A 12,598-nucleotide genomic window follows, 5' to 3' on the forward strand; every position below is an offset into this window, starting at 1 on the left:
AGAATATATCAAAACCACCAGAAAATGCATTGAAGCGCAGAAATTAGGAACTCATGATTTCTGGAAAATCTCCAACAGTGTAGTAAACAATGGGCAATCAACAATTCCCCCACTACCCAACAATCACGAGGTTGTTTGCATGGCAACCGAGAAGACTAACATGCTTGCCCATTGGTCTGCCTCAAACTCTACTTTGGACACAGCAAACCACTCCCTCCCAGTTTTTTTTTTTTGCAGATAGAAACCACATTAATGATCTGAAAATCACTCTTCTCAAATTCATGATATCATAAAAAATCTAGACACTTCAAAATCATGTGGACCTGATCTCATCCTGGCTGTACTACTAAAAAAATGCCGAAATGCCTTGCTGAGGTTGCTCCAGTTCTCTCCAAACTTTTCAGCAAATGTCTTAATAAATCTTGCTTTCCTGGCTGCTGGAAAACTGCTTCTGTGGTACCAGTAAATAAAAATTCTGGTGAAAGAACTGACCCATTAAATTATCACCTCATTAGCCTTCTCCCTCTTTTCACCAAAATATTTGAGTCCATAACTAATCAAGCTCTAGTCTACCACGTTACAGCTGCTAAACTTTTGTCCAACCGACAGTATGGATTTAGGCAAGCCCATTCTACTGCAGATATCCTAACTGTAATCTCTGAACATATATACCACGCACTGTATAAAGCAAATATTTTTGTATTTAATTTTCACTTTCTAAACGGTGAAAAAAGAGATTAACTTCCCTTTTTGTTTTTTGCATCAGCCTCCGCCCTCTTTTTGATGGGACATATTTTTATTTATTTTTATCATTATTTATTTAATATTTAAATATTTTAAAAATATTTTTATGTGCATGGACATGCGTTTCTGGGTATAACCAGTTATTAGCATGGATCACCCATTAACAAGTAATGCCTACACTATCAGCAGTCTGGTGTTTTACCAATGAGCCATGACACCTTGTTAGATTTCATACATGATTTTTATTGCTTTTAAATGTAAGATGTGTTATTTTTTGGAGTGATATATATTATTCAAAACAAAAGTTGACAATTATATTTTCAAAGATTTCCAAAGTATAGTTTCCAAGGATAATATAAAAAATGTTCAATATTGTAAATAGAGCGTTAATAAAGTTGGGAATATATTAAAAAATGTATATGAGACATAGAAAAATATTATTCGAAATGAATATATTAATTTTATATTAGTCTAAGTCATAATCTATTAAATCTGGACTTAAAAGCAATATTTTTCTTGCCAGAGGGAAAGTATCTTGTGATATAATAAAGATTCTTTCAAAACTATAAAAAAAAAAAAAAATAATAATTGAAAAAGTTTGAAAAGGATATTTTTAAATTTAAATAAAAACTTTAAAAAAAAAATGCATTTTTTGATTTTAGATTCTTTAATGTATAATATTCAAATTCTACCTTTAAAGGTATTTCAAATGTCCAGAACTGTCATACAGTGAAACAATGTATGTCGATAACATATATATATATGTATATATAGTTATCTACTGAGACTGTTTCACTGTATCACAGTTCTTCAATGTGGCTAAACAAACAAGTGCATTTTTCTTTTTTACTATCTGCTGCACTATCCTCATAAGACATGAGGGAGGGAAAGTTTACTGTTTATATAAACAATATCAACAACCTAGGAGTGCTCTACTGTAATATTTCAGTCATAGTTTCTCCTTTTCAGATTTATTAAAACTCCTAATTTTTATTTCAGTTTTTGTGTCTATCTTATCTCCTGAATATCTTCTGGATGGGAATTATATCCTTTGGTGTAATTCCGATCATCATGTATGTCAGCGTTTCATCCATTTGTAATCATTATGTCTATGGAAAAGAAGCCAACAACATCACTTATTGCTTTGATCTTGTCAATTACGGTAAGTAAATCTTTTACACCTACGGTTTTGCTTAGAAAATATTCTGTAAAACAGATACTGTCAAGAATTGTATAAGTCAACTGAATTAAAGGAATAAATTATAAGATGGTCAACATCATGTATTATGGAATATATTTTTTTGTCATTTATTCTCTCTCTCTCTCTCTCTCTCATATATATATATATATATATATATATGATTGCTTGAATTTTGTCTTCACTAATCGGGCGATCAAAAAGGGATGCCAGGTGAATTTTATATATATATATATATATATATATATATATATATATAGTAATTTATAAAATATATATGGCGATTAAGCTACACTGAATATTCTGCGTTTCATCCAACTAAAGGATTCGTCAGGCTTATGCGCGAATTCTGTCCTTGCTTCTTGTTTTTATATAAACAAGAAGCAACGACAGAATTCGCGCATAAGCCTGACGAATCCTTTAGTTGGATGAAACGCAGAATATTCAGTGTAGCTTAATCGCCATATATATTTTATAAATTACTAACTAGCTCTACCTACGTATTGAGCACTTTTGAAGTAAATACTTAAAGTTTACGCATAAATCTATGCTTTCGTATAGTAAATTTATGTGAATAAATGAAATAGTTATATATATATATAAGGCTAATGAATAAGAGTGGAGAGTTGCATCCCAAATCATATGTATGTTTTTTTAGTTCTGATATCACTACCATATATTAAATTCAATATAATAATTGATAAAGAATCGTCTCTATAATAATGAATATGTAATATGCACAAATTAAACTGTTCTTCAGATGCTGCACTTCAATTTCTTGTTCTCTGTCAGTGGAGGAGAAATCCTTCACATCTGAGACAATTTTTATTTTTGTTCCTTTTCTCCACATTAAAAAACGACCCTGGTGTCTAACTCTGTCCCGTGGAGAGACATTGTAAATAGGAACTATCATATTTAAGCGTATCTTACGATTGGGCAATGCCGGATGGCCTACTAGTATAATAATAAAAGTACTAATGGTAATAATAATAATAATGAAAATGTTAATAATGGTACTTCTGCATTTAACAATTTGTTTTTCTGTGATGTTGCCTCGGCATATCCTGACAGCTTATGTAAACCACTGGAATATGCTGAGTGTGGATTCAATTTTAAAATGTTAGAAAAAAAAACATTTATTGTATAGTAATTTTAGTGGAGAAAAATGGAAATACAATAAATAAAAATATAGCATCAACTCACCATAAGTTTCATGAATATTTTTTTTAATAATGTGCAGCAATAAAAGAAAATACTTTTTTTGTAAGAATTTTTTTTTGTAAAAGTTTTTGAAAATTTTTTTTTCTTTGTAAGGATTTTTTTATGTAAATTTTTTTTTTTTTTTTTTTAGAAAGGAGGATTTTTAATGTAGACAAAGGTTTGTTTTTCCAAAATTTTGTCTGCACATAAATTCTAATAAGTAGCTATTGATTAGCTCTTGGCTGGTTCAACATTATTTTTGTTACTTTGCCTTCTTTCATATCCTCTTCATATGATTTGTAGTAGCCTTTGTCGGACTGTAGACAGATGTAGACTGGTTCATGGTTAGGTGTTGGAACCTAACTTCTAATCCTAATTTGTTGTAGGCTTTACAACAGTTGGATATGACAGTATAGTCCCCGGCAGATTGTACTTCTTTATTATGAGAAAAAGGGTTCTGACATTGCAGTTTGGTACTGTCACCAGGAAACCCTCCTTAGTGGGGTCATATCCGCCAAAGACCCAGAGCAGTTTGAGGAGCCTCCCAATATTGTGTCTTCTTCTGTTGAAGAATTTGTCAATTTCAACAATATGCCTTGGGCTGCACATCTGACATGGATTTACAAGGAAATATTTCTGGCAATGTTGTCTGGTTGGATGATTTTTCATTGCCTGAGCATTTCACCATATTCTGGTGGTTTACATAAGCTACTGGGATATGCCAAGGCAACATTCATGGAAAAACAGGTTGTTCAATGCAGAAGTATTGAAATGATAATTACAGAAATAAAATTAATAGTAGTAGTAATAATGATATCATTGACAACAAAAGTAATAAATAATGGTAAAATATATTGGATATTATTTCAAATAAAATATTAGAGATAAGAAAAAAGCAGTAGCAATCCAAGAAGTGACTTAATTTCACATTTTCATAAAATAATGTTAGTCATGAAATGGATATTGTATGAGGTTCAAAAGCTGACATAGCAGTTGTGTTGACCAAATCAGTTTTAATTCTTATTTTACAATCATTTATTTCACATTATTTATCCTTTCTATTTAGTCAATCTTTAAGAAGTAGATGAGTTGGAAAAGAAAGAAGAGAAATAATTTAAAATGGTCTGATATACAAGATAACAATTTTGCTAATTTTACTAGAATTGCAATTGCGTTTAGTAAGAAAAATATTGGCAGAGATAACTTATTCAGAAGTTACTAAAGGATTAGCACAATAATGGGAGTGAACAAACAAGTTTACATATAAATAGAAAAAACAAAAACTTTCTTCAATTGTTCATTTTTACTGCATGCATTTCACATTTTGAAATCAATAATGAGATAGACTAGGACACTTACAATCCCCATTTCTAATATTGCTACATTTAGGGTTTAATCTCTTATTGAAGGCTTCAAATTTGTTTCCTGCAACAAGTACTTACACTAATCTATATATATATATATATATATATATATATATATATAATGAAAATTACAATTGAATTTACCAAAATGATCCAAGATGGTAAAATTAAAGTAAATTATAAATATTAAAGAATTAATATTTATAAAATTATCTCCTTGGATTTTACTTGTACAAATGGAAATTCTTTTAACTTTCTTGAAGTTTTACATTTGGATTTTACCATCACTGGATTTTTTATCTTCCACCAGACTATCCATTCGTGTGTAATCACCTTTTTCTTTACCATATTCCCTCCGCTTCACTTTTTTTGTTTTCAAGTAAGATCTTTGACTTACTTGTTTTTTCATCAAATACTTCTGCATGCAAAATCCGATCCCGCATTTTGCTAATTCCTACCCTCTGATGAGAAGGAAAGTATTTCTTCGAAACTCCGCGGATTAAGGACTATCCATTTATCTAGTGTTTCCTTTTCAGATTAAATATGTTTTTAACTCATTTCAAAGTATTTTTTTAACATATTTTATTAACTGTTTGCTCATATATATATATATATATATATATATATATATATATATATATATATATATATATATATATTATATATATATATATATAAAAGCAAAAATGTATGTATTTATGTTCGCTTTTTGTGTATGTCTGTAAAAGACTTTTTTCACTGGACTTTTCAATTGGCTCATTCCTTCTTAAAACTTTTTATATCACGTCTAAATGATAATATTTATGAGTTACGAATGGGGGATGCCTGTCTATTTAAGTTGCCCGACTTTCACACGCTATTTTTTCCAGATTTTTAGAGCGTCCCGTGTATCTTTCACTTTTCAGTATAAAACAAGCGAAAACTGGCTTGCAGCTGCGTCATGTTTCAAGGTCAAACATCACGCGACTTAAGGTTCTCGCACCTGTTAATTTCATTTTATAAACGTTAAATTAAGAGGTTTTTCATTCCTCTTTTCTCGTGGCTGAGATGGCTAGATCCCAGGGTTTTTTCCATTTCATTTCCATCTCCATATCAAAGGTTCGGGGTTCAAGCCTACTTTCCTACTAAAACTTTTTTTTTCTTTTACACCTCCAAACACCCGGCCAACGTTTTTTTTTTTAAAACCGGTTAGTATTTAATAAAGGAAAAGTTATATCTATACTTTTGAATGCAATGGAGACTTGGTATTTGTCTGAAGGCAAAACTATACTATCATTTCTATTTATAATGGAGAGTTTGTCTGTAACTGGAAATATACTATTACTATCTTTTAATGTTCAATTCAGTTTACTATACAATTTCAAACTATCTCCCAGACAAATATATCTTTTTTGGAAGGTAGGGTATGTTCATTCATCATTATACCATTTTTCCAGGTATTACCTTCTCTTTTATGGGGGAGGATAGTGTATCATGAAACCATCTTTCCAGGTGTTATCACTCTCGTTTGTGGAGAGGTAGTTTAATATAGGTTAATTTATCATCTTCCCAGGCTAACAAAAATATACAACGGGAAGGAGCATGTATTTGTTGTTAGTTCATTTAATCTATATAATGATATGCTAAGGCATTTTTCATACGTACGTCATCAGTTTTCACACAAATTAAGATCTTCTGATGTTGATTGATGATTAATCTGATGTCGTTAAAGTAAAATATTCAGATTTTATCCATTTTATAATAAATTATTCCGAAATCAAATTATATTTTCCCATCAAACAGTACAATTCTAAATAGATAAAATTCAAAAAGTGACATTCTTTTTTTTTTTTTTATTGATCTTAAGAATATTTAGCTGACAATTTATTTTTTTTAAAAAGAAAGAATATTTATCATAAAAAATTTTTAAATAAAGAAAAGACATATTTGTTTTATTTATTCAAAAAAAAGTTTAGTTGACAATAACAATTCGTTTTTGAAAGAAGAGTAATTTTGCTTAATGGTATTGACCCTAACAGATATTTATTATTTCCAAAGAATATAATTTTAAATCGGATTGATGTAGAAAAAAGCACTGCGGAATTTTCACAGATTACAATAGTAATAACTATTACAATAGACTAAACTTGTTTCTTTTTGTTACTACTCCCACTATTGAATTGTATTATATTTTCATATCTTTCAGGTTTGTTTGTGAAAGGCAGTCATTCCTCAGGTTCATCCAATATTGTGTCTAAAGTTTGTCCACCCACAAATTTACCCAGATTCTGTCAACGCGTATGTATGATATTTGTTTTTATAACAAAAGATATTAAGGATGAACAATAAAATAAATCTATACTTCTATATAAAAATAATAAAGAGTAATAATATTTCCATATAATAATAGACTTATTCTTTATGCAAGAAACCTGTTTTACATTTTTTTTTCAATTTCTTTTTCAATTTTCTGATCAATTTGTTCAAACTACGGATGAGACATCCTACTTGATGCAAAACATTCACCCACTGTCTCACATATTCCAACCAAAAGATCTTTTTAAGATTCTAACGATCTCTTCAAGTGCAATTGTTTAAATCGCTTTTACATTTGCTTCACTGGATATATTTGCCAGTTTTTGAAATTCTTTTTCATAGATCCAGTTGCTTCTATAATTACTGGAATGATAGAGATCTTTCTAAGATTCAGGTTTCTTTTAATGTCATACATAAGACCTTAGTATTTTATTCAGATAGGTCAGTGAATATTTTCAAAGAGACTAAAAGTATAATAATGTTAGTGGTTCATCTAGTTATTTTATGTTTCAGACGATTGGACATTGCATCTAAAAGCAACACAGTTCTTTATAATAACATATTGATGCAATTTGGCTCATTCTTCCTTAAAAAGTTGTTCCAAGTGATGATTGCTATAATGGTAGGGCTTCTCCAAACAATAGTTCAGCAGATTTAGAGAAAGGGGACAAATGTTAACAGAATGGTTTTTGTAGTATTTGAGTATCTTGTTGTATGAGTAAGTCTTCCATCCTGTGTCTATGCATAAAAAAATGAATACCGAGGCATGAATAAAAAAGAAATGAATAGTAGACATAAATAATAAAAAAATGAATACCTAGCCATGAATAATAATAAAAAAATGAATACCTAGCCATGAATAATAAAAAAATGAATACCTAGCCATGAATAATAATAAAAAAAATGAATACCTAGCCATGAATAATAATAAAAAAATGAATACCTAGCCATGAATAATAATAAAAAAAATGAATACCTAGCCATGAATAATAAAAAAATGAATACCTAGCCATGAATAATAATAAAAAAAATGAATACCTAGCCATGAATAATAAAAAAATGAATACCTAGCCATGAATAATAATAAAAAAAATGAATACCTAGCCATGAATAATAAAAAAATGAATACCTAGCCATGAATAATAATAAAAAAAATGAATACCTAGCCATGAATAATAAAAAAATGAATACCTAGCCATGAATAATAATAAAAAAAATGAATACCTAGCCATGAATAATAAAAAAATGAATACCTAGCCATGAATAATAATAAAAAAAATGAATACCTAGCCATGAATAATAAAAAAATGAATACCTAGCCATGAATAATAATAAAAAAAATGAATACCTAGCCATGAATAATAATAAAAAAATGAATACCTAGCCATGAATAATAATAAAAAAAATGAATACCTAGCCATGAATAATAATAAAAAAAATGAATACCTAGCCATGAATAATAAAAAAATGAATACCTAGCCATGAATACCTAGCCATGAATAATAATAAAAAAATGAATACCTAGCCATGAATAATAATAAAAAAATGAATACCTAGCCATGAATAATAATAAAAAAAATGAATACCTAGCCATGAATAATAATAAAAAAAATGAATACCTAGCCATGAATAATAATAAAAAAAATGAATACCTAGCCATGAATAATAAAAAAATGAATACCTAGCCATGAATAATAATAAAAAAAAATGAATACCTAGCCATGAATAATAATAAAAAAATGAATACCTAGCCATGAATAATAATAAAAAAAATGAATACCTAGCCATGAATAATAATAAAAAAATGAATACCTAGCCATGAATAATAATAAAAAAAATGAATACCTAGCCATGAATAATAATAAAAAAAATGAATACCTAGCCATGAATAATAATAAAAAAATGAATACCTAGCCATGAATAATAAAAAAAAAAATGAATACCTAGCCATCTATATATATAAAAGCAAAAATGTATGTATGTATGTTTGTTTGGATGTCTGCTAAAAACTTTTGACAGACACAACGAAAATTCACAAACTCGGTATCACATCGAAGCTCCATCCTTTGCTCGAAAAATATCGAAAATTGGTCAAAAACATTAACTTTTTCACCACGAAATCGACAATTTTCGACAGGGGAGGGGTCAACAAAAACGGTACTCTCGTGACATTGACCGATTCTACGCATGCGTCAGATGATGTTGTGACCTGATTTACTTTAAATAGTTGAAAAACTGAACAAATTTTGTGAACGTCGCCTTAGCTCAGTTGGTTAAGGCCTTGGTTCATTATCTAGACGTTTTGGGTTTGAATTGTGGTGTGAAATGGTTTTTTTTCGATTTTTTTAAATTTTAATATCGAAACAGGCTTATTTAAGCCATTTTTCACGTGTTCGTTTTTCTGTTTTCATCGTTCGTTTGCCATACGTTAGTTTTTTTTGTGTTTTTTTTCCTGCTTAGTGTTAACGTTCTTTTCTTTTTTTACTTCGCTTATAACAAACAAACCTACGTCGTCGTCGTAATGTTTGACGACTTCCGGCCGCGCACCTGTCAATTTGGTTCTTAAATAAATTCTAACATCTTTCACTAACTCATTGTGGCTGGCTGATTTTATTTTCAAACTTTGCTTCAGGGTTTCGGGTTCGATCCCCCCCCCCCCCCCGGTTCTTTTTTATTTAACACCAAATACACCTACAAACACCCGTGCAACGCCAGGTACCCCCGCTAGTCTATATATATAAAAGCGAAAATGTGTGTATGTATGTTCGCTTTTTGTGTATGTCCAAGAAAGGCTTTTTTCAGAGAAGCGGTCAGTCGGTTCCCAACTTCTTAAAACTTTTTATATCACATATAAATCATAATATCTCTGAGTTAACAACGGAGCTCACTTGTCTATTTAATTTGCTCGACTTCGAGAAGATAAATATTCAATATTTGTTGCTCGCCGGGTGTGGATTAGGCTTTTTCCTATAATAAAAGTGACACTCATTCTGGCGGTATTTTCCGGCTATCAGCGGAAATGTCCGAAAGCAATCAGATTTGATCAATGTGGAAATATTTTCCTTATATCAAACAATTGCTATTCAATTTGGACAAGGGGAGCTGGTCTCCCCACCCCCAACATCTTGGGAAAATAAAATAAAAAAAAAAGCGTTCCCGCAGTAAATGAAATACTATCCCGCAGTCAAAGTTGACCTCATCAAGTCATTAAAACGTGCACCTGCCAAATCTAAGTAATTAAATAAATTCAAACTTGTTTCCGTTAGTATGTCGCGGTGGGTCAGTGGTCATTGCACGTTTTTCTTCACACTTTAATTTCCAGCTTCGCCTCAAGGGTTTGGGTTGGATCCTCCTACTCACCTACCAAAACTTGTTTTTTTATTTTACCCCCCCCCCCCCCCCCGGAGTTTTGATTTACCTCCAAACACCCGGGCAACGCCGGGTAACCCCCGCTAGTGAATAATAAAAAATAAATGAATACCTAGCCATGAATAATAAAAAAAAAAAATGAATATCTAGCCATGAATAAAAAAAAAAAAAATGAATACCTAGACATAAATAATAAAAAATGAATACCTAGGCATAATTAATAATCATAATTAGACATAAATAAAAAAAAAATGAATACCTAGCCATGAATAATAAAAAAAAAAAAAAAATGAATACCTAGTCATGAATAATAAAAAGAAATTAATACCTAGGCATAATCTATAAATATAAAAGTGAAAATGTATGTATGTTCGCTTTTTCTGTGTGTTTACAAAAGGCTTCTTTCAGAGAAGTGGTCGCTCGCTTCACAACTTTTTAAAACTTTTTATATCACATAAATCGTAATATCTCACAGTTAACAACGAAGCTCGCCTGTCTATTTAATTTGGTCGATTTCGGGAAGATAAATATTCAATATTTTTCGCTCGCTGCATGTGGGTTAGTCTTTTTCCTATAACATCTTCGGGGGAAAAAAAAAGCGTTCAGCAGTAAATGAAATCCCGCAGTCAAACTTGAACTCATTAAAACGAGCACCTGCTAAATCCAACTACTTAAATAAATTCAAACGTGTTTCCGTAAGCATGTCGCGGTGGGTCAATGGTTAACATCGCACTTTTTTTTTTTCACAACTTTGCCTCAATGGTTCGGGTTCGATCCTCATACTTACTTTTTTTTTTTTTTTAATCCCCCACACACCTCCAAACACCTGGGCAACGCCGGGTACCCCTCGCTAGTCTATAAATATAAAAGTGAAAATGTATGTATGTATGTGTGTTCGCTTTTTCTGTGTGTCTACAAAAGGCTTCTTTCAGAGAAGCGGTCGTTCGCTTCACAACTTTTTATATCATATATAAATCGTAATATCTCACAGTTAACAACGAAGCTCGCCTGTCTATTTAATTTGGTCGATTTCGGGAAGATAATTATTCAATATTTTTCGCTCGCCGCATGTGGTTTAGTCTTTTTCCTATAACATCTTGGGGAGGGGGGAGCGTTCAGCAGTAAATACTATCCCGCAGTCAAACTTGACCTCATTAACTCATTAAAACGAGCACCTGCCAAATCCAAGTAATTAAATAAATTCAAACGTGTTTCCGTTAGCATCTCGCAGTGGGGCAATGGTTAACGTCGCACTTTTTTTTTTTTCACACTTTAATTTACAACTTTGCCTTAACGGTTCGGGTTCAATTCTCATACTTACTTTTTTTTTTTTTAACCCCCCAACACACTTTCAAACACCTGGGCAACGCCGGGTACCCCTCGCTAGTATATCTATAAAAGTGAAAGTGTCTGTGTGTCTGTCTGTCTGTGTACATTTCGCTACGCAATAACTCTGTCAATTTTAAGTCTACAGACTCAAAATTTGAAGTACAGGGTATTGAGATTTGGGAAAATCGATGTGATCGGTTTTCGGACGGAAATTTGGCTATTAAGGGGTCAAAGTTCAACAATTTGACCTTTGAGAACTCTACCAAACTCCTCCCACAATTTGGTGTCTAAACACTCGAAATTTTAGATATAGGTTTATTGGACATGGCTCTAACATAATAACTTGATTTGAGCCCAAAACAATAAATGTTAAGGGGTCATAATAGGGGTCAAAGTTAAAAAAATTTTGACCTCTGTGGTCTCTACCAAATTACTCAGACAATTTCTGGTCTAAACATTTGAAATTTTACATAAAGGGTATTCAGAGATAGGGCAAGCTTTTTAATCGGTTTGGGTCGAAAATTTTTAGTTACCAATATATAAATGTATATATGTATGTATGTTTGCCCAACACTTTCGACAGAGTTAACGTATTTTCTCAAAATCAGTATCGTTTTGGAGTTCGACCTTTCAGACGACAAATATCGAAAAACTGGTTAAAAACACCTTCACCTTAAACTTGGAAGTTTTCTACAGGGAGGGGGGGGGTCGCTTTTTCGCTGATATTTTTTAAAGTTATCCTCTCCTTTCGATTGTCTAGCCTAAATTTAAAAAACTGTCACTTTCAGTTTGGCGGTTATCGTAACAGCATAGACGTCATGTTTTTTTCCCCGTTCTTTTCCGCCTCTGCGGTACGGGTTCAATCCTGCCTTCCTACTACCGCTTTTTTTTTTTTTTTTTTTTTTTCTTTTGCTCAACATACACATCCAAACACCCGGGCAACGCCGGGCTGAAATGCTAGTCTATATATATAAAAGCGAAAATGTGTGTATGTATGTTCGCTTTTTGTGTATGTCCAAGAAAGGCTTTTTTCAGAGAAGTGGTCGCAACTTCTTAAAACTTTTTATATCACATAGAAATCGTAATATCTCTGAGTTAA

The 12,598-nt window shown here is 31.2% G+C and overlaps 1 protein-coding gene across 3 annotated transcripts in view; it reads left to right on the forward strand.

Annotated features, from left to right (window-relative positions):
* Positions 1 to 12,598, forward strand: part of LOC145259142 (neuronal membrane glycoprotein M6-a-like) — a 79,730-nt gene that overhangs the window by 38,466 nt on the left and 28,666 nt on the right. For all 3 annotated transcript variants that reach the window (XM_080116840.1, XM_080116841.1, XM_080116842.1), the window contains exons 4-5: positions 1,744 to 1,906; positions 6,692 to 6,783. In XM_080116840.1, coding sequence (XP_079972966.1) covers positions 1,744 to 1,906; positions 6,692 to 6,783 — 255 coding nt within the window. The remainder of the gene's footprint in view (positions 1 to 1,743; positions 1,907 to 6,691; positions 6,784 to 12,598) is intronic.

This window comes from Euprymna scolopes, chromosome 34 (genome assembly GCF_053919585.1).
Source record: "Euprymna scolopes isolate OS-2025 chromosome 34, ASM5391958v1, whole genome shotgun sequence".
Lineage (NCBI taxonomy): Eukaryota > Metazoa > Mollusca > Cephalopoda > Sepiida > Sepiolidae > Euprymna > Euprymna scolopes.